This window comes from Bacillus rossius, chromosome 2 (assembly GCF_032445375.1).
Source record: "Bacillus rossius redtenbacheri isolate Brsri chromosome 2, Brsri_v3, whole genome shotgun sequence".
In the NCBI taxonomy this organism is placed as follows: domain Eukaryota; kingdom Metazoa; phylum Arthropoda; class Insecta; order Phasmatodea; family Bacillidae; genus Bacillus; species Bacillus rossius.
This window is the reverse complement of record NC_086331.1, coordinates 14,995,653-15,018,760: the sequence shown is the minus strand read 5'-3', so window position 1 is coordinate 15,018,760 and position 23,108 is coordinate 14,995,653. Positions and strand designations below refer to the sequence as shown.

The following is a 23,108-nucleotide window of genomic DNA, read 5'->3' as shown; positions in this document are numbered from 1 at the left end:
ACAAAATACATTGGAAAAGTTGGTGATTCGAACCATGACAGCTCAGACCTCTGGGTTGGAAAACATACGCCTTTGACAGCACAGCCATCGATAGATTTACCAGCCCGAAAATTAATTAAGCTGTATAGCCTGTATATACTAACACACATTTCGGACTTGTAAATTTTTGAATTCGAAGGAATAATAGCATCACATTTTTCGAGAGCAAGCCACCATTTTTAATTTTTAATACTTGATACCAGGACTGCTAGTTTAAACACGTCGCCTGCTAGAGGGTGCTGCCACGACCTTGTTTTCCGTAATTGATACAAGGAGTGCGAGTTACATAGTACACACATCATCCACTAGAGGGCGCTGTCACCATATTGGTTTGATTTTTATCCGCTAGAGTGGAGTAGTATGCAATGTCATTAACCGTCTTGTCGGCCATCTTGAAATTCTGTAATTTTTATACTAGAAATTCGGGAAAAATTCCAAAAGTCACCAAAAAAATCTTTCATTAATTTAATGATTGATATTACTGATTCTGTCTTCGGTTTGATCCCTAAACGATGCAAAATTGTTTATTCTGGGTAAACAAAAACATTGAATAAAACATAGTCAAAATCCTAAAAGTGGCTTAAATTCTTCATTTACCAGCCTCCAGTAAGCTAATAATTACATAGACTGCTATATTAAAATTACGTAATTTTTAAGCTGAAGTTCGGAAAACAATTCCAAAATTCATCAAATAAATTGTTTATTAAAATAATGATTGATTCACTAGATATCCGTCCTCTGTTCGATTCTTGACTGCTGCAAATATTTATTTTAATTAAATATTCCATACATTTACTAAAACAAGACAGGTTCGAAAATAAAAACTAAATCACAAATAAAAAAACTATTATATATTCTAAAAGGACAAAAAAGCAAATTACAAGCATTTATCGATTTCTACAGCTTTCTTAGAAGGCAAAGGAAGTCCTTTGCATGTGTTTTTAGGGCAGTTCTACGTGACAGTCAATTAATCAGGCATATCCAGTCAGCAACAAAGAACGTTCAGTTAGAGGACTAGGCCCAACCAACTGCTTGGTCTGGCTAACACGACCAGTCAGTGGCCAGCCACATCCAGTTGTTGGTTAGGTAACGAAAATTACAAAATTCTGAAATCCAATATGGCGACAGTAACTAAAGGTGCAAAGATGACGTAATACACGTCCAAAATGGCGGGCGTAACGAAAAGTGTAAAGTTATAGAATCCAAGATGGCCGCCGGGGTCAAGGTCAAAGGTCATGTCAAAGGTCATGGTAAAGGTCATACAAGATAGATGCCGTGATTTCAAAATCACCTCATCCGACTCCTGCGCTCGGACCAGCTAAACTATACTACTCACATCCAAACTAGTGTCCATTTCTTCCCACACTTTGGTTAACAAGCCCAGAGTAATGTAAGAATAGCCCCTTCAATTATGTGTCTCAACTCTGGCAAATCATAAAATAGTGGCGAACGTATGAAGCCCCAAAAGAAAAATTGCATTGTGTTATGTCAGGTGAACATGGAGGCCAGGGAAAAAGAGCTCTGTCGTCTCGACCATTACGACCAATATAAAGGTCAGGGACTTCGACATTTTTTATACAGTTTGCTTTTTTACTTTGACTTTTACGCCCAGAGAAGAACATGCTGACTGGTCATTTAGAGACTCAGAGGATTGTGGTAACTAACATAAGTGTTTCGGGGCAAAGTGATCTTAGTGCAAAATTCCCCCGCGTTTGTGAGGAAATAATAGAAAAAAAGATCCAGTAACTAAATTTCTCGTTAATGCCAGCAAAATCTACCCGTGCCAGTTTTGAACTACAAGGAAACGTAGAGCTTTTTTTTTTTTTTAATCAGAGTGCGCTGCGTTAGCTATGCCACTAGCACACTTTTCATTGGAAAAAAAAAAGAACTTTGAATTTAGTTTTGGAGCATGGATCTCTTTGCCGCGGATCACTTCAACTATGTGTGCTCAACCCTCACACTGCTACGGACGAGTCTGGCGCCCTAGCGCGCACGGCCACCAACCACTCTTCATGCCAGGTGTACGTTGATACGGAAACCAGGGGCTACACAGGGGGAAATTGAGGGGATATTTTCCCCTCTACTCAAAATCATAATAACTAAAAAAAAATCTATAATTCCCATCTACAAAAACAAAGAATTTGAAAGAAGAAAAGCTGGCAAAGATGTCTTCTTACGGAGAAACGGATCACGTAAACGGAGACGGATTGCCCACTTCTATGGTGGCAGGGAAACGTATCATATGACAGCCAATGAGACTGAATATTATGGTTCCGAAGAATTAATTTAATAAAAAAGATAGCATCGAGAACACGCAACTATCATGATTAACATATCTAACAAAAATAAAACATTAATAAATGATATGCTTGTACTTGAAACAATTTTTGAACGTATTTGAAAAGTAAAAAAAAAAAAAAATCGGTTTTCTATAAAGTCGGTTTACGGACGATAGTTTAACGTGACAACGTCATAACAAAACATTGATGAAATGATTGCATACTTTTATGAATAAAATTGAATAATTTTTATTTTAATAATAAAAGAATAAATATTTGAAATTATACTAGTAATAAGATTTTTAAAATGCAAGAATAATTAACCTTTATTGCCGAAATTGTTGTTGTAATAAGCAATGAAAACCACATTAACTTTTCGTTTAAATATAATTATGAACAAGATTTCATATAAATAAACTGTAATCAAATATCTAACATAACCTATTATTACTGCACTCGCCGACAGATGCTACTTTTTTTAATAATAAATGAATAAATACAGTGTAACGGGACAATGTGCGTAACGGGACAATGTGCGTAACGGGACAATGTGCGTAACGGGACACTTTTTCGTTGGTGCAGCCGGCGTTCATCGATTTATTAGACGTTGTCACGTCAATAAAACATTAATAAATGATATGCTTGTACTTGAAACAATTTTTAAACGTATTTGAAAAGTTAAAAAAAAAACAAAAAAAAACATGGCTAGCAGCGCAGGTAAATGCTCGTTTTCTATTGGTCGCAGGGATTAACGTACGGGCCCGTGTCCGCACGAGTGCCATTGTAGGAGCTCCGTTCCCGAGAGATGCGTCTCCGATCACGTGATGCCGCGTCATTGTCGAACGGGCCTCGAAAGTGCGCGAACTGTCAAAAACAAAGAAAACACCGATGTCGACCGCACGCTGTCGAGCTCTTACTTATCTGGTTCTTGTTGCGGCTGTAGAAAGCGTTGATGAAGGCGGGTGGGGCGTTCCACAGAGTCTTGTTGACGGTGGAGCCCAGACGGTTCATTTCCGCTTTCGCCAGGAACTGCAGGACACTCAGCGTGTTCTCGAAATACTCGTCGGGGTTTATTACCAACTGTAGACACACATACGGCAGTAGAAGCCAGTTGTAGAAACGTATATCGGTGTTTTATTGCGCAAATCACTGTGTGCTTGGTAATTCTGGCAATTGTCTACTGCAGCGGCTGCAGAGTCTTTCAGTACTCCTCAGTGATGTGTAAACATCAAACCTCGGTAACGAGCAAATTCATGTGTTCTCATGTTGTTCATGTTGCAAATAAACTTATAATGCGAAACTCGGACACAAAATGTAGTATCCTTTAAAATAATGCCGAGCTTCATAAATATATTGATCAATAAAATAATCGCTTTTCAAGTTCCAAAATTTCTAGACGCGTATCACGCACTTAATTTCTGCGCCCACCACTAGAATTCGCTGCCTAAATCGTAAACGTTGCTTTCCACCGTCATGCACAGATAGCAGCATGAAACACACGGAAATTTTAAACTATAAGTAACGGCTTCGATAACAGAGAAAAATAGTTAAAAAGCCTAAAAGCCGGCTTTGGACCTGATTTTCGAGAATGAATTTTATTAAAATACTTTCTAAGTAGTTGTTACTAAAAAAATTTAATACTTTAAAGTTTCCGCACACATTTGAAGTTATTATTCTGTGGCATTACTAAAATAATAATTTGAAACATTTTAAAACACATATTATAACACTAAGTAAATGTTTACATATTTATTTTTTGCTTAAAAGATTTAAATCAGTCTGTGAATATTTTATAAAATCTAAACTTTACCGCATTGAGCTGTTTCAACATTATTATTTAATATTATTGTATTAAAATGTTATTAAAAAAATTAAATTTGTTTTTCCAATGACCACGTCAAAAAAAAACGCCCATGCACTCTACCGCAGTGCTACAGAGCCTTTTGAGGTTTTAAAAGGAGAATATGACTTATCATAATATTGTAATTAAAGTTTTCATACGTATTTTAAATAACTATTTTAGTGTACGTAATATATTTCAGTGTAACGTTACCATTATAAAATTTAATTTGGAACACCAATACGTTTGGTATGCACCCTAATGTCTACGAAAGTGACTATCCGCGGATTTATGTTGTTACACGTGGGTCCGCCATCTTGGCGACTTCGGCAGCGGGGTTACGCATTTCCGTTCATATTCGACTTCCTTTACATCCACGAAATTACTCCTACCAAAAGTCGTATACCGAGCGCGTAGATGTTGACACGTCAAAAAAGGGAAACAACAAAGAATGGATTTATTCAGTTGCTTGTTTCAGTTCTGTTGATCCTGTCCAGGAGCATTAAGATATTTACAAGAACCTCGCATTTAATTAACAATTTTATGTTCGTCTGGGCGGTAACTGGTCGCCGCCATGCTTGAGTCCCGTTAAACGTCTAAGTAATGATATTTTCGGGTTAAGGTATGGTGTTATCCTACATGTATTTACGCCCTTCACTGTCTTAATGATCGCGTAGCGCTGTGAGACAGCGCCTGCCTGCAGAATGCCAGCGTGTGGCGGGAAGTCACCCTCCAGGAGTCTGAAGCACTCTGCAGGTAGCCACACTTGCTGTTCTACACACAGCAACACTTCCATGCTTTATATCTTTTAAGAAGTGCATTTACCAAAATATGGCGTTAGGAGTTAAAGAAGAGCTTTTCTTTTTATTTAACTTGTGAGATTTTAATCATTCTTTTACTTTTCTAGTTTGAATAATATTAACTTCGCAAATTAAGTAAATATTCGATTTATCGCTGAAAATCGAATTTAATTACGCGTGTACGTCGTTATAATTCATTAAACATTATTGAATGAGACGATTCACACGCAATGAAGTTTTTCAAGAGGTTCTTCATTAAAAACAATATTAAGTCGAATACCTTTTTTATCTTTATATATATATAAGAAATAATTTTCATTTGCACAATAATGAAATAATTTTGAAATTTTAAATAATATATTCGTGTATATTAAATTGTAGGCTTTTTTATATTCATCATTTTTCAAAGGGCGCCTTAGGCGTCTTACAACAAACTAGTTGTAAATACTACATGTAATGTAAATATAGTGACGTAAATTTATTTTGTGCTATTTTAGAGCAACCAAGACTGTTTTCAACGAGAGATATCCCTGGTCCTGTGGTCGCCAGCATGATGGTCACTTGATACCTGTGTTTCTCCAGAGATTCTTTGGAATATAGCGTAGCTGAGGACGTTTTATGAAAGACAGGGATGTTTAATGTCAGCGCATCAAGGCCGGAGCCGAGATAGTTTTCGGTTTTCAGCACTGATCGGTTTTCCACCCAAATTTGTTATCCATTTCAAGTTAATATTTAATATTATTGAACATTGCCACTGTTACCATGTGCACTATTTACAATAATTGCGCCCATCTTGTGAAAGTCTAAACAATTTTGTTCTACAAATAAAATCCAAACACTTAAATTTTTAACATTTTAAATATGGAATTACAGAGGAAAAAAATTCTTTGCTATTTTTATTTGTTACAAATAATGCTTTTATACACGAAACAATGAATTGATTGTATTAAAGTATTACTGATTTTTAAAATCTATTAATTACTTTTTCAACATTTTTTGGACTAATAAGTAGTAAAGCTGAATAAAATTTAACGTTGTTTACTTTACAATGTTTCCTATATTTAACAAAATAATATTATTACAATGCTTTTGTGATTCCTGTGAATCAACGAATTAATTATAATTTGTGACATAAAAAGCTTGCTTTGTAAAAATGCGTTAAAAATGGTTATTAACAATATTACTATCACACTTTGGCAAACTTACCTCTCTGTAGCGCTCGTTGAGTTCACCTGAACTCAAAATAAAATCCGGGTAGCCAATTTTCAGCATCATGGCTTCTGCTTTCTGCGCTGCAAATTTTTTTGTTTCCTCGTCAAGCCAGCTGGTCTCGTTTAGAATTTCTTTAAAAGATTGCATTATTTCTCTTGTCAACTGAAGGGTCTGAGGAGGAAATGAACCAAACACATAAATCACAAAAAAAAAATTGTCTGTAAAGTCGGTTTACAAACGATAGTTTAACGCGACGTCATAACAAAACAATGATGAAATTAATGCATACTTTTTTGAATAAAATTGAATCATTTTTATTGAATTATCACTATTTTGTATGGATACAAAGAAGGAGTGAAATGAAATCTTCAATTTAATTGATAAATTTACTTTTATTTGCACTCATTAATTCAAACATGTTTATTGCTTTAACGAAGAGATTATTTTAACTATAACTTTTATACATGTTTGCTATTTAACTTCTTCCAATCTGTGTTATTCTGTTAAGAATAGGACGATGACAGGAAAAGTATAGGAAACGAATGGGAGTGTTTCAAGTTTAATGTGCCTCGAAAGAGTAAAATCGATGGTTGTTCCAATCGAGTGGAAGAGAAGATAGATACGGCGCAAGCGTACAATGAGCGTAACAGGACACAGCGTAACGGGACAATGTGCGTTACGGGACACTTTTTCGTGCGTGCAGCCGGCGTTCATCGATTTATTAGACGTTGTCACGTCAAAAAAAAAGTACATTCCTAGTGCTAAACATCAATGTAAATACTAATTTGTATCTTGTATGTTGTTTTTTTGAAGTATCAACAGTAAAACCTAGTGTCCAAATCAGGGGCGCAACAACAGGGGGGGGGGGACAAGGGTATTTTGCTCCCCCCCCCCCCCCCCCCTCTGAAACCTTGAAGTGGGGGCAAACGGGGTTAAAGAAAGTGCTGTGTAATCAGTTGTTAGATAATAAAACTGCTTAAATATAACCATTTTCCACCTTGAAATACAAATTTTCCCGCTTCAATAGGGGGGATTGATGATTCTTAGAGACCCGTAAAATTCGCGGGTTCATTTCGTGTAATGATAAAATTCAAATAATTATACCTTAGTTTTGCTTCTGTCATTGGTTCACTGTTAATCTGAAGGACTGAGGGCCAATTAGAGACCCTCACTCATAGAAGTGTCGAATCACAGGCCACCCAGTCGAGACGACTCACAAGTCAGCAGCCAATGAACAGTTGGCATTTGCCCGAGTGTGTAGAGGATATTGGAGTCTATCCTGGAGGTCATTGAACCCGCGAATTTTACGGGTCTCTAATGATTCTTTATAAAAAGGTATATTCCCCCCCCCCCTTTTGGAAATGCAGTTGTTGTCCAAATGAAGAGAGTGGTGATCGCGCTCGCCTCGTTCTTGCTGCTCTCGTCGAAGTACTTGCGCACGAACATGGCGCCCACCGCCATGCCCATGTTGGTGTTGACGTGGTTGACGCAGTTCTTCCAGCGCGGCGGTGACTCCTCGCGCCCGAACAGCACCAGGAAGAAGCGCTGCTTGGCCTCCAGGAAGCGGTCGTCCAGGTTGCTGGTGCGGTGGCGCACGAACCTCCACAGCAGGTAGTTGGCGACGGTCCTGCGTCACCACCCACCAGCGCCAATCAGCGCCCTCGTCTCCTCTGGGAACCACCCGACAACCTGACAACCTCGAAATTGTCGAATTTCCGAAAAAAAAAAATGGGGTTTTCTGTAAAGTCGGTTTACGGACGATAAATTTACGTGATACTAGAGTCCCGGAAATTTCGCGAATTCCTCTGGCCTCAGGATAGAATTCAAAGTTATAGGTGTGCTCGACACATGTTTACTTTCCCTTTGGTTGATTTCTTAGCGAGAACATTTTTATCCTTGTTATTTGGCACTACCTGATTCGCTTACTTCTCTCCTAGCTGGGCGTCGTTGGCTCACGGTCGTAGAGAGGCGTGTCCAGATAACTGCGGTTTAATCATGAACACAGTGCGACAGTGTGGAGGTTTGCATTCTAGCTTGCGACTAAATGAATCCGCGAAATTTCCGTGGCTCTAGTGATAACGCCATAAGTAGAGACCTGCAAAATTCGCGGATTCCTTCGGTGATAGGCTAGAATTCCAACACATATACCTCTTAGATAATTTTGCTATTGGCTTACTGTTCATCTGGACGAATCTCAACCAGTTATAAACCCTCAACCAGAGAAGGATCGAATCACAGACAAACCAGCTGAGACGACTTATAAGTCGGCAGCCAATGAACTTGCGTTATTTGCGCGAGTGTACAGGGGTATGTGCAGTCTATCCTGAAGGCCATCGAAACCGCGAATTTTGCAGGTCTCTAGCCATAAGAAAACATTGATGAAAAATTGCGTACTTTTTAATTTTCAAATATTATTTACAGTTTTTGCAAATTTTAATTTAAATAATTTGTTTGAATATAATCACGAGCAATTAGTTAAAAAAAAGCCCGCCTTAACCTGTTTGATATTATGAAAGATTTTCTCGCACGGTGGTTGGCCGGTTCTTGCACGCTCGGCTTAGGCGGAACGTGACAATGAGTCATGCTTATTTCGTGCGTGCAGCCGGCGTTCATCAATTTATAAGACGTTTTCACGTCAAAAAAAATATTTTGGCCACCTTGATTTTTGAAGTGAAAACTTCTATGGGAAGGCTTGGATAGGGAAAGTCTGTCTGTGCCTGATGACGGAAACATATGTCAGTTCCCGAAACGTCGCAAGTGTTCACATTGGAAATATTCTGTGTTCGTCATTGATATCGTCGTCGTTTTATCCATGATACTATATCTTCATCGCTGTGTTTATATGTGAGCTGTGTTGTCCAGGTTTGTTGTCTGCCTGCATTTAATATGTCTTGTTGTTAGCCCACTGTGTTTGTCTGACGGATTCAGTCTGGTTTTTTTTGTAATTTTTTTTTATTTTAATGTTTTTATTTATTTGTGATTTTCGGAATTTTTCCATGACAAACAGTACAAACCTGCAAAAGCGTATGTCCAAAAAAATAGCATTAAATCATACGAGTTTTCTGATTACATGTTGTAAATTGAAACAGGTGTAAGTTAGGCCGAGTTTAAGTTCAAATATATGCAGTTGTTGACGGAAGTTACTAGCAAAAGTTAAGTCCAAAATGTTAAGAATTGCAGGACTGCAACATAGGTAGTGTCTGGTTTTCACATCTTGTCGACAACGAGACAAAGGGTGGTATACTAATTATTAGTCACGGATGACTCGACCGTGGCCTAATATAATAAACCAGTCCAGCGTTCTCCTGGAGTGACTTTGGGAAACTATAGGGAACCGAAAAGAAGCTGAATGGACAAACATTCAAAGCTGGGGCCTCCCAAATTCAAGTCCAAATGTTGCACATAGTTTCTAGTTGTGGGTGGCTAGTTATTCTTTATTACTTGCCATCGTCTTGGAAATATGGTCATAGTGTGGCTAGGGTTGACTTGGCCAAAAGCTACTTTGGTTTCATGTCATCCTCTTCCACAAGAATGGCGGTGAAGCGACAATAAAACATCCTGTCCTGGACCCAAGATGGAGATCTTACATAAGTGAAAAATCATCAGAGTGTGATGGGAATCAAACGAGAAACTTTTGAATCACCAGCAAGATGATCTCGCCACTGAGATAATAGGTCCAACCCGAAGTGGGTAGCATCATCTAATTGAGTTGTTCATCTAATGCGTGGTGTTTGGCGAGGGATCGTGTATTCTACCCTGGGACACTCTTCAATGCCTTATAAATAGATTAAGATTGGTTGATAGTGTGTGTGTGTCTAACCTGTTTGAGGTGCGTGACAGCAGACCCACGAGGTCGTGGAGATACGTCTCCCCAAAGACCACCACCGGATCGGACTTGTTGACCGGCCTCTGCAGCACAATCTCCAGGTAGCGCTCCCAGTCGATGGAAGGCACCAGTTGGCACAGCTCGTTCAAGCTGATCCTCTGGTACATTGCTGTTATGTTCCGCCTATCCTCCGGAGAGCTCATTATCTGCACGTACCAAACACATCACTATTTGAGCATTTATATCTTGTCCTTTATCTCTTTACACCAATCACATGACGATTCTGAGCATTGAACAATTTCTGACCGAGGAAAATAAACTTAGAACGGACTACATAACATTTATGTAATAAGTGCATAAGTTAGAAAAAAGTATTTCAACTTCATTGTAAGATTAAAATTAAATGGATACATGTTCAACCATATTTTAAAACAGTTCAATTTGTTTCAGGAACATTCAAAATATGGCATTTCAATCTTTACATATTTTTTTCCCCGTATATCAAGAGTTTTCTTTTTCGTATCACCTTATATTTTTCTCAATGCAAACATTTAGGAAAGAACAGAAATAATTAAAACGCTATCTAAAATGTAAATACTCTCATCACTGACTCACTGACTGACTCTGCAATGTTGTAGAAATTCTGTTTTCATGCGCTTACAGTGAAACATTTCATTCCTCTTTGCTAACCTGTTCCTCCTAGCATTACTGTCGAGTCCATGGCGCAAAGATAATATGCAAGGGGGCATAGCATCATATACTGACGAGGCCGAAAATGTCAGCATTTTTCAGTGAGAAAGTAGCGAGCCGTGGCTTAGTGTGCCACTATTTTGGCCGCGTATATCTGTTTAATACCATTCAAGTTGGCCTCCACTTGCAAATCTACCAACCACTGTGGTGTCAATTTTTCAGCGCTAGAGATAGGATTAAATTGATCGCGATTAGATTTCAATTGAGATTTACATTGTAATTGTATCATGCTAATGCTGTCTCGAACTCTATTCAATTGAGCACCTTCATACGATTCACACTGTCAATATAGAGGCCATCCTGGTGTATTTTCAATCAAGTACACAGCAAGGAAGATTGTTGAATGACCAGAAACAATTAACATGCAATATAGCTTTTCAAGAGGTTCTTCATGAAAAATTATTTTTTGTCAATTATTGTTTTTAATCATTTCACATACACAAACACAAACACAAACACAAACACACACACATATATATAAATATATATATATATATATAACCAGAAATTATTTTAATTTGCACAATATTAAAATTAATTTATTTTTTGATAAACGTGTAGGCTGGATGAAATTAAAGTGCTTGTTATATTCATCATTTTTCAACGGTAGCCTTACAACTAACTAGTTTAACACAAATTTCAATGGTTAGACAGTTATTAGTCGCGTTAATGAGGTCCTTTACCTGCGCCAGCTGTGTTTCAAACGCGACGATGTCGTAAGCGTCCGTGGCTGCTTGTTCCAGTGAAGCACCAAGTTTTGTGGCGATGTCGATGATGAAATTCTTGTAGGCGTCAAGATATTTGACACCGAAAGGTTCCAAGTAGTAATCCCTCGTTTGAAGTCCGAGGCTCGTTTGGTCGAACTAGAAAATTTCCAAAAAAATACGAAAGGCACATGTCTTTTGGATCATCATTTGGAAACCAAAGCATGTGCATTTCGTTCTTAACGATTTTATTTCTATTAATGGTTTATATTAAACACTATTATAGTACATTAACATAAATTGTGACATATAACTCAATCTATGTGTCAAAATCAGAAAACCTATTAAAGTCCCTTTGACATAACGGATTTTAACAAAACTCACTCCGCACGGTGTGGTTCGTAATCATCAGAGGAAAGTGTTTCGGTGGTGCGTGTGGAATAATGCATGTTTCCAGAATGTTGTAATCAGCCCGCAGGAAGGAAATTTTCTACAGATAAAAAAACCCTGAGCAGCCACACTGTTAGAAATTGCAGTACATTTACGGACTTTTCAACGGGGAGTTCAATACAAATAAACGAGGACTTCTTGGTATTTAAAAATAACTGAATCTCCGTAGAAACTACACCATATTTTGACTTAAGCTTTGTATGTTTCGTTTTAAAACAAAAGTGGACAAAATAAAAGTGTTCTTACTGTAAACATCGCTAATTCTTGAATGTTTTGGAGCAACTAGCGAGAAGGGGGTCGATGAACAACCGACCTGACATTTGGGCTGCCATCTTGGATGACCTTACCCCGGCGGCCATTTTTTATCTGCCATTTTTACTGCCACCATTTTGTTTTTCCACCATTTTGTTTTCCGGAAATTCGACATCTATCACCCCACTCCCTAGCATTGAAATTTTCGTTAAGGTTGCCATATTAAAAATCTGTAATTTTTAAGCTAGAAAATCGAAACAAATTTAAAACTTCATAAAAAATATTATAAAAATTTTAATTAAAACTTTTTACCATTTTCTGCCATTTTGGAAATCCCTCATTTTTAACTTAGAAATGTGGGAAAAAATATTAAAATTTATAAAAAAATTACTTATTTAATTTTTATTAAAAAAATTCATCCTACGTTCAAACACAGCAACTCATGCGATTAAAATTGGCGGCGGGTCCTTCCTCCACGGAAACCACCTGCAGACTGACCTCCCACCACTAATGCAAAGGCAGATATCACACCAGCCAGTATGACATCATGACATCCATTTTGTTTTCGCCTGCTGGAGGCTACCACCTTGGATCGTACATAATGTTTTCATCTGCTAGAGTGTGCTACCGACATATTAGTTTAATTTTTGCTCGCGAGAGTGCAGTAATCATTTATTACTGTAGCATCTGCCATCTTGTAATTTGGGCACCATCTTGAAATTCTGTACATTTTAAGCTAGAAATTCGGAAAACATTACAAAAATAATTTCTTAAAATAATGATAGATGCGATCGATATTCATCCTTGGTACAAACCTTGCTTAATTCAATAAAATATAATTTAATTAAAATTACAAAAAGGGCATGTTAGAAAACAAATTACAAATAAAAAATGTATTACAGAAATTCTACAAGTACAAAAAACAAACAAAATACTAACGTTTCTCGATTTCTGCAGTCTTCTTATAAGGCGAAACGAGTCCTTTGCATGCCTTGACACGTGTTTTCAGCGCATTTCCACATGTAAGTCGATCAACCAGCTACGTCCAGTCGATGACCGTACACATCAGTCGGTTGGCCAGACACGCACAACCAGTCGGTTGGAAAGGGTATAATGTCCATTTGGTGGCAAGTTACACCAAGTTGGTGGTCAGATACGTCTATTCAGTGGTCAGGAATGCATGTCCAGTAAGTGGACAACCACGACCAGTTGGTTGTCTAGGAACATCAGATAGGTTGGTCAAACACACGTTCAGTCGGATGATTAGGCTAACACCTCAAACCTGTGGCAATTTATGCCCAATCGGTGGTTAGGTACGTCTATTCAGCGACCAGGCACACACGTCCAGTCGGTTGGTCAAGCTAACACGTCAAGTTGATGGCAAGGTACGCCCAGTGAGCAGCCAGATAGATCTATTCAGTGGCCAGGAATGCATGTCCAGTAGGTTGACACCACATCTAGATGGTAGCCAGATGCATCCAGTAGGTGGTCAAACACATCTTGTCAGTAGCAAAGAGGTATTTTTCGTCGATAATCGGCGAACATTTAAAACAGTTAACGCACAAAATCGTGCGCATAGGCCTAGCATCTCCGAACCACGAGGCCAGGTCGTGCACAATGTTAGGTGTACAGGCCAAGCGTCTCCGAACCAAGAGGTACTATTCGCCGACACGCGGCCAAAATTCTAAAAAGGTCATTTTCAATGTCAGGTGTCCAGACCAGACATCTCTGACAGTGCAGGAGTCCAGTTCAGGACTGGATCAGTCTAGCGGTGGTTGTACCTGGATGACGTACTCGTCCGAGTGCTTGATGTCGGGCGCCACCCACTGGCCCACCAGGATGTCGTTGTTGTAGAGCCGGAGGCGAGCCATCAGCTGCAGCCAGTCGAAGCCCGCCGGGTCCCAGGACTCCTCCAGCACCGGCCAGCCGCCCAGGTGGCGCAGCAGGTCGAGCAGCGGCCTCGCGCCCCTCTCCGCCAGCACGGCTGCGCGCACAGGGTGGCTCAAAACTACACAATAGCTTTGAATATATATACTGTATAGAAGTCGCGAGTGGATAGGATTTACTCTACGTTTTTCAGAAGCGTATGATGAGCAGCTTGGGAACTGCACCGCTGCAGTGCGCTGCCGTAACGCCCTGTATCGTCTTAGTTGTTATTTACACGCTAGAGCGCAGCGCTGTCGCCTGCTGTCATTCCCCGCACCCCTCATCCATCATTCACTGCAGCTCAACGTCGTTCAACAGGAGGGGGAAGGGGTGTTTGAAGAGTTGGACACTTGTCCGCTAGGGACCACCGCAAGTCGATGCCCTAGAGATGGTGGCGATTGCGGCGGTGAATTAACCAACTACCTCAAAACCGTATTAGAAATTTTAACCTGGGCTGGCGACTTCTGTACAGTATATATATTCAAAGATAATAGTGACTCCTCCTCCTTGAAGTGATTAGTTGGAGGGTTAAGCACACGTGCAAATATAATTTTAAAACTTCTTTAAAAAATATCGGATAGTAATTGCAGCTAGGCAAAAAAAAATCGGCAAATAATGTTAGTCGGGGAAGCGGACTGCTTCTACGCAACCCTTCGCTCGACAAGCACCTAAACGCCACTTAAGACGTAACACCTTCTTACTCCCTTTCCCTTGTCGACCCGCCACTTGTAATTCAGAGATTTTTCTTCTACATGCATGAAATGCATCTTATAGTTATCGTTAAGCTCGTCAGGTTATATCCATACTGTAAGCTTGACAGTTCGGAGATCCTAGTCTAATATGCTTGACATAAATCATTCCTTGTTTGAAAGACATGACAAGTGTCGGAAAGAAAGTCCCGTATGTTTGGCCTAGAAGCTTGTAGTAGCCATTAATTGCAGCGAATACGGCCTCCATGGTAGATGTAGTGGCATGGTGCAACATAATTGTTCAGAGTGTTTGTTTGTAGTGAGAATGTTTAAATAACTTATTTGAAATAATATTGAAAATCTTGCAAAAATTTACATTTGTGCTCTTGTCTGGATTTTAACACCTAAAGTTTCGGCACATTGAGCTAATGCATGATGGGTTATACCAGAGTGTAGCTATTAGAATCACTCTAGATATTTTTGCGCAAGAATAAATTTCTTTTATAGTGATGGCTTTGTGGCATATGTTATGGGTTCGACACTGAAACATGTACTTCAATTTTTCTGTCGTAAATTTTAATTTTAATGGCTAACTTTATCCTCATTCTGTTTTCCGTACCTATTTATGAGTTTTTTATGAGTATTTGTTTATGGTTTCAAATTTTTTTTAACTATTCAGTAGGATGCTCAAGGCCAGCGGGACTGAGTACCTCGTTCTTAACTGGGCTGTGGCAGCATTTTTAGAAGCTTTGCAACTCTCAAGCATGGTTCAAAGTGGACAGGCAGTCCTAATGGTCCATGTAGCCAGCCTCTATTTCCAGCCTTGAAAATTTTTGAAAATTTACAGTAAACCTGCTTGAATTTATGTAGTTTGTTTATTCGTTTGTGAATACTTTTAATTGTATTGTATTCTTGAGTGCACAAGTGTCAATCACCCGATAGTCAGGTAACATTGTTTCTATCATCTTGACCACCATCTAGAAAATCGTAAATATCAACCAAATAATCAAAAAAAATTTCAAAAAATTCTTAAAAGAATAACTTATTTCTCATAATAAGTCTTTTCATTCATTGTTTACCATGGGTAAATACATACCTCAGGCATAACAGCAACTTTGTTTCTTTTTTCATACATTATTTAGGCACTTGACGACAAATACAAGCACAATTAAAAGTGACTAGAAGTAAGCTTTTGGTAATACGCCATTGCTAAGCACATCTATGCCTGTAGAAGAAAACTACAAAAAAAACACAAAGGACAAAAACACTAATTAAGCAAAAAATTGCTGTTGTCAGGATTTAACACCACAACAGGAATATGGTCAACAAACAAAGAAAAACAAGGAAAAATGGACTAACAGAACGAAAAAGAAAACACAAATAATGAGAGCACAAAAAAATACCGAACCCAAAAAATTCAGCACAACAGTTGAAATGACACAAAAACACAGCAAAACGAAAAGACGAAACGAACACAATAGTTTTCCAAAAACAAAAGATAAACGAAGAAACACCCACAAATGATGACAGCACAAAAATATTGAACCCAAAAAAATTCAGCACAGCAGTTAAAACGAGACAAAAACACGACAAAACGAAAAGACGAAACAAACACAACAGTTTTTTAAAACAGAAACAAGCAATCATTTTCTTTTCCAACTTCCTCAGAGAAATATGCATACCGGGTCCATACCGGGCATTGATATTATCTTTGAAAGATTTGTGCAATGGGAGTGCATGACTTGATGTAAGCTTTTGGACATACACCATTTCTAAGCACATGTATGTCTGTAGAAAAAAACTACAAACAAAATACAAATGACAAAAAATAATTAACTAAAAAATTGCTGTTGTCAGGATTTAACACCACACAATACTCCACAACAGGAATATGGTCAACAAACAAAGAAAAACAAGGAAAAATGGACTAACAGAACGAAAAAAAACCACACAAATGATGACAGCACAAAAAAAAAACCGAACTCAAAAAATTCAGCACAACAGTTGAAACGAGACAAAAACACAGCAAAATGAAAAGATGAAACAAACACACTAGTTTTGCAAAAACAAAAGAGAAACGAAAAAAAAAACCCACAAATGATGACAGCACAAAAATATTGAACCCAAAAAAATTCAGCACAGCATTCAAAACGAGACAAAAACACGACAAAACGAAAAGACGAAACAAACATAACAGTTTTCTAAAACAGAAACAAGCAATCATTTTCTTTTCCAACGTTTTGCTGTGTTTTTGTCTCGTTTCAACTGTTGTGCTTAATTTTTTGGGTTCGGTATTTTTTTGTGCTATCATCATTTCTGGTTTTTTTTTCGTTCTGTTAGTCCATTTTTTCTTGCTTTTCTTTGTTTGTTGACCATATTCCTGTTGTGTAGTAATGTGTGGTGTTAAATCCTGACAACAGCATTTTTTTAGTTAATTTGTGTTTTTGTCATTAGTATTTTTTTGTAGTTTTTTCTACAGACATGCATGTGCTTAGAAATGGCGTATGTCCAAAAGCTAACATCAAGTCATGCACTCCCATTGCACAAATCTTTCAAAGATAATATCAATGCCCGGTATGGACCCGGTATGCATATTTCTCTGAGGAAGTTGGAAAAGAAAATGATTGCTTGTTTCTGTTTTAAAAAACTGTTGTGTTTGTTTCGTCTTTTCGTTTTGTCGTGTTTTTGTCTCGTTTTGACTGCTGTGTTGAATGTTTTTGGGTTCAATATTTTTTGTGCTGTCATCATTTTTGGGTGTTTTTTCGTTTATCCTTTGTTTTTGGAAAACTATTGTGTTTGTTTCGTCTTTTCGTTTTGCTGTGTTTTTGTCTCGTTTCAACTGTTGTGCTGAATTTTTTGGGTTCGGTATTTTTTTGTGCTCTCATCATTTGTGGGTTTTTTTTTCGTTCTGTTAGTCCATTTTTCCTTGTTTTTCTTTGTTGACCATATTCCTGTTGTGGTGTATTTTGTGGTGTTAAATCCTGACAACAGCAATTTTTTGCTTAATTTGTGTTTTTGTCCTTTGTGTTTTTTTTTTGTAGTTTTCTTCTACAGGCATAGATGTGCTTAGCAATGGCGTATTACCAAAAGCTTACATCAAGTCACTTTTAATTGTGCTTGTATTTGTCGTCAAGTGCCTAAATAATGTAAGAAAAAAGAAACAAAGTTGCTGTTATGCCTGAGGTATGTATTTACCCATGGTAAACAATGAATGAAAAGACTTATTATGAGAAATATGTTATTCTTTAAAGAATTTTTTGAAAATTTTTCTGATTATTTGGTTGATATTTACGATTTTCTAGATGGCGGTCAAGATGATAGAAACAATGTTACCTGACTATCGGGTGATTGACACTAGTGCACTCAAGAAGGCAACAAAAAAAAACGATAGTGCAGTAGCATACTCTAGCAGATGAAAACAAAATCCAACATGGCTTCCAATATGACTGCTGCAACATCATGTGCCTTGGTAAATGTGATGAGGGGGATCAGTCACTTGGTAAATATTGCAGAGTTAGGATATGTTGACACTTTTTTACAATTGTAATTGTCGGGAATCGAACGCTGTACCTCAGAAATTTGTGATGTAGGTAGATTTATTATTTATTATTCTTTTTTATTTTTTGTTTTGTTTATTTCTTACTATCTTGTTATTACATTGCATTCGCCGTGATCGAATTGAGGACTCCAAACTCAGTAACTTTTTTTAGTTTTTAGGTTAAAATGAGATAGAGGTGTCGAATTTCACTCGTGGTATCATATTTCAGTCGATGTTTCATATAACAAGGTAAATGGTGAATGTCATCAAAGGTAGTGAGCTCTGGCTCTGGTTATTTATCCCAGCCTCATTCTGACCCTGGACCCTGTCGCCTGTCAGTTATTATATATCGTTACGATGCTATTAGTTACGAGGCTGGCCAGCCAGCCGGCACGACAGCCTGCGTGATGTGGGAGATGGAGGCACGATGCAGATAGCACCCTTCCCTTCCACTAAGCACAAAATCAAATTAATAGCCTTCCCAGAAATTCTGCTGCACCTCTCTCTATCTCTCTCTCTATCTCTCTCTCTCTCGGATTCAGCAAACTCCCAGACCCGTCGCGTGAAGTGGCGTACCGACGATGCCATTGTTCTCGCAGCTTCGAGTGTTGATTCGATGATGACGATGAAGTTTGTGATGATGCAAAACTTCGGGGGGCTGCAAGACATTTCCAGGGCAGGAATTGGCAGGTGTATATAATGGACCGATACCGACGTGTGGTTGTGTGTGTATGTGTGTGTGTGCGAGGCTGGTGGCGATACCGGCGAAGTTTGTTTCATCAGGGATGGTGTCGCAGTGCAGACAGTGAGTAGTTAAAAGCAGTGTGCTGGGACAGAGGTGTGTGCTAAGAGACAAACAGTAGATGGAGTAACTGTGAGTCAAGCTCCAATAGGGTAGAGTGAAAAGTGGACATATGAATGTGTGGTTAATTTGTAGACAATCAGTTAAATTATTATGTTTAAATGTTACCTAATAAATAAAATTACAATTAGTAAGACTATTATTTCGGACCTGTTTCCTCCACTCGTAACAATACTGTTGTCGTACTTACTTTCGTTCATGCACGATTTGTACAAGTTCCTCGCCTTGGAGATGGCATCGACTTGGTCGCCGTCTCCTGGCCGAGCAACCTCCGAGCTCGAGCTGTCCTCCAGCACGTCCTTGAGCAGCAGGTCCAGCGACTCTCGGAGGATCTCGAACGTGTCGTACACCGACTTGTCCTTGGGGATGGGGTTCTGCGACTCCCAGTTGCCGCACGCGTACTGGTAGAAGTCCTCGCAAGGGTCGGTGGTGTAGTCTATGTAGCTGTTCATTATTTCCCCTGAAATTGGGACACGAGTTGATTGCTAATGGAAGTGACGGGGTGGGGGTCTTCATATCTGGTCGGCAGTGAGGTCGTTTGACATGGAAACACTGAACTTCACAACAATTCCAAGAATATACCATGCTCTAAGGTGCATTGTAACGAACCATCCCAGCTTTTCTTGGAGTCATTTCAGGAAACCATGGAAAACTGAAGCCATGATGGTCGTACCAGAAATAAAACCTGTGTTATCCTCCACAATATTATTTTTTTTAAAAGATTATTGTCAATAGACAATTGTTAAACTTTAAAATAAGTGTTTTACATTGTCGAAAGCAAAACAAAAAAACAAAAGCCAGGACAGCACAAAACAAATGAAAACCAAAGGACACAGACCAAAAGATCAACAGAAAACTTGGCATCACTAATAAAATTATTTATTTTAAGTTTTTAAAACTATTTAGTCTCAAATGATTAGTTAGTGTTGCACTACTAATGAATAGATTTTGAACTAACAATTGAATGTGAAAGTGAGGCAAGAGAATAAGTTCTTTTTTTTTTTTACGTTCATTATTTTGTCCCCCGATCTGTGCAAGAAAGCAGATAGAGAAAAATATTTATCTTAAAAACTGGACTAAATATAAAATTACAACTAAGGCTCTTACAAATTTGTAATCTAACACAGAACCTCATGCACCGTAGAAACAGTAACACAAAGAAATTAGAAATTGAAAAAAGAACCACACTAGGTACATCCATACCTACACAGGTTAGCTACTACTATCTGGCTATACGAGAGCTACCTCCAAATTCCATTGGAGGCCACAGTGGTTTATCAGGCAGATCACTCGCTTCCCCAAGAAGGCAATCCAGGTTCTGTTTCTGACAAGTTCAAACTTTGATTTTCCGTGACCAGAAACATGGTGGACGCTTCTACAAGTGGATTTTCTCGGTGTTCTCTAGTTTCTCCAACTAAATGGATTCATCCTTTTACACTTCATTCTTATCTTATAACCTCTATGTTGTCGAGATGTTAAACTGTTATTCATTCATTTATCCAACTTTGAGCTCTCAGTATTTACTTTCTTTATGCTGACTTTAACAAATCACTAAATATTGGTTCACTAAAACAGCACGGAGCTGATTCGTTACGCATATGTATTTAAGGGAAGAGATATACACCGAAAGACACCATCTTGTTTTCAGCAACTTTTTCAGTCCAGTACAATTATTTATAGTTTGATAATGAAAATTTTCTACCTCCAGTGTGCTCGTAACAATATTTTCTTTTGGTAAATATTCCTCAGGATAACACTCATTTGTATAATATTTCAAATATGAATAAAATACCATCATAAATTAAAATATTGTCCTTAAAACTAGAGCTAATTACACCATGGATGATTGAGATTTTAAGCTGTGTTTAAGAAAACTTAAGCAAATTGTAATTCACAAGCTACTCGAGTTTAATTTTACTTGCCCGTTTTAAGGCGTTAAACTTTTTACACGAAGATTAGCAGGCAGCATAATTGCAGCTCATTTGAATTACTGAGGCACTCAGTGGCTCATTTGGTTTGTTTAAACATTTTTATTTTTAATTTACTTACTTGTTATGTTTAATTATTTGTGAAAACTATTCTTTTGTTATTTAAGATAGGCATACTTCGGTAGTTTTTTTTTATAATTCTTTGTTTTGATCAAGTAAAATAACTCGGAACGGTAGCGGCTGTGTGGTTCTACGACGAGTACGCTCTATGGCTGGGACTTGCTTCGGGAAGTGGCCACATGGAGTGCTGGAAGTCAAGTGGAGCCAGGCAAGAAGTGCGTGTGTTTGCGGCGCGCTGCAAGAGGCAACCCACACCCTGCCCTGCAACGACAACTTCTTGGTGAGCTCATTCGGATTAATTTTCTTTCGGTGTGTGGATAGTCCTAGGCGACATACATATTTTTATGGTGATGTCCACGACAGTAGTTTTGGTGACTGGAAATGGAAGAACTTGAGTGTTGCGTGCTTGGTGCCGATAAACTAAAAGTCCTCACTACTCGTGTGAACTCTTAAATACCAAGGTAATCCCGCGTCAGAAATTGTGACTAGTGGATGAAGGGGAGAGGTTACACTGGCGCGACGAAGCCCCTTACGTCGAATTTTTGTGGCCTAACTTTTCCTACGTTTAAGCTGAACTTATTCATGAATGTGTGCCTGGCACGCCACGAGTTGAGTACACATATATTTTAATCTTAGAATATATGACATATGCAGAAGCAACTTTGTGATATGAGTTTGAGGGAAAGTCAACCCGAATGAACTTAGAGTAGGTTCCTTTTTGTAGTAGTGTTTACAGTGAGCGCTATAAGCTGTATAAATATGATCATTTTTGCAGGCTTTCACGGCCATTGTCTGAAATAGCTTGGCTTCTGGGTTGTAGCCATTTCCTTGGCGAATAATTCACCAACGTTTCGGTCCACATTGCAGTTGCCATCATCAGGGAGCAGTTACCTACTGATAGTAGGTAAATGCTACCTGATGATGGCGACTGTATAAATGTGATACTACGTGTGTGGTAATCGTGCCCGAGGTTTATGGACCGCAACGACGCTAGGCCAGCGTAAGCGACTGCAAGTGAAGAGTGCAGTCAAAGCGGGGTCTGGTGGTTGCGCACCTGTACTCAGGTAGTGTATAGTCAAGAGGCTCAAGTTTACCCAATCGCCTCGTAAACTACCTGGTTTAGGACCAGTACACGGACTTTGCAAAAAAAAATGCAACATCATTCTCCCGAGGTGTCTGACACGCGAAATAACACACTGGAAAAATACAACGAAACACAGAAACTTAATGATGGACGGCCTGAGGCGGGTTTACATGAAATTTTGTTTACGTTTCTCTGAGCAAGCGGCATTAGAACTTTTAAGAATTTTTTTAAAGCTTAGTAAATTTTTTTGGCCCAATTTTATTTACTACATATAAGCTTGTCTAAGATAAAGTCTCTCAATATTGTTAATTAACAAAAGGACTTTATGTATTTGCAGGCGATGCTTAGCCTAGTTAGCGCTGCAGCGTTTGTACGCTGTTAGGTGTAGGTTTCTGGTTATTAGCTGCCGAGCTGTATTAACAAGGTTGTATTAAGTCACTTTATAGTCTAAACTTCAGTAAAAAATATTTCGTAAAACTTCGCTTTGTAAAAGGCGAACACCAAACTATTGCTACTATTTAAATGGACTAAAGGACCAATAAAATTAATATGTTTATTAATGGACTTATTGTTTTCGTAAAGAGTACTCTGCTAGTTGATAATTTATCCAGTCCTATAAATTTGGATTAACTGTTGTTTAAGAAGTTAAATGTGTACTCACTGACTGCTATATAATGGGAATTTCTAGGTGGCCGATAGGGGCAGATTTAATTTTGGGGTATTGTGAGTTATACGGTCTGCCCTGATCCCAACAGTGTGTGGTGAGTTTGCCGCGCCTCTCAAACAAGGTGAGGGGTTACATCACTGAT

General features: G+C 38.4%; 1 protein-coding gene across 7 annotated transcripts in view; it reads right to left on the bottom strand.

The window, feature by feature from the left end:
- LOC134529126 (neprilysin-4-like) overlaps positions 1-23,108 on the bottom strand; it is a 79,667-nt gene that overhangs the window by 15,988 nt on the left and 40,571 nt on the right. For 5 of the 7 annotated variants that reach the window (XM_063362883.1, XM_063362882.1, XM_063362881.1 and 2 more), the window contains 7 exons: positions 19,358-19,627; positions 13,934-14,160; positions 11,430-11,609; positions 9,991-10,202; positions 7,575-7,797; positions 6,165-6,341; positions 3,236-3,398 (listed from right to left, as the gene is read on the bottom strand). In XM_063362883.1, the coding sequence (XP_063218953.1) occupies positions 3,236-3,398; positions 6,165-6,341; positions 7,575-7,797; positions 9,991-10,202; positions 11,430-11,609; positions 13,934-14,160; positions 19,358-19,627 (1,452 nt within the window). The remainder of the gene's footprint in view (positions 1-3,235; positions 3,399-6,164; positions 6,342-7,574; positions 7,798-9,990; positions 10,203-11,429; positions 11,610-13,933; positions 14,161-19,357; positions 19,628-23,108) is intronic. The other 2 variants (XM_063362885.1, XM_063362886.1) reach the window with 1 other exon arrangement.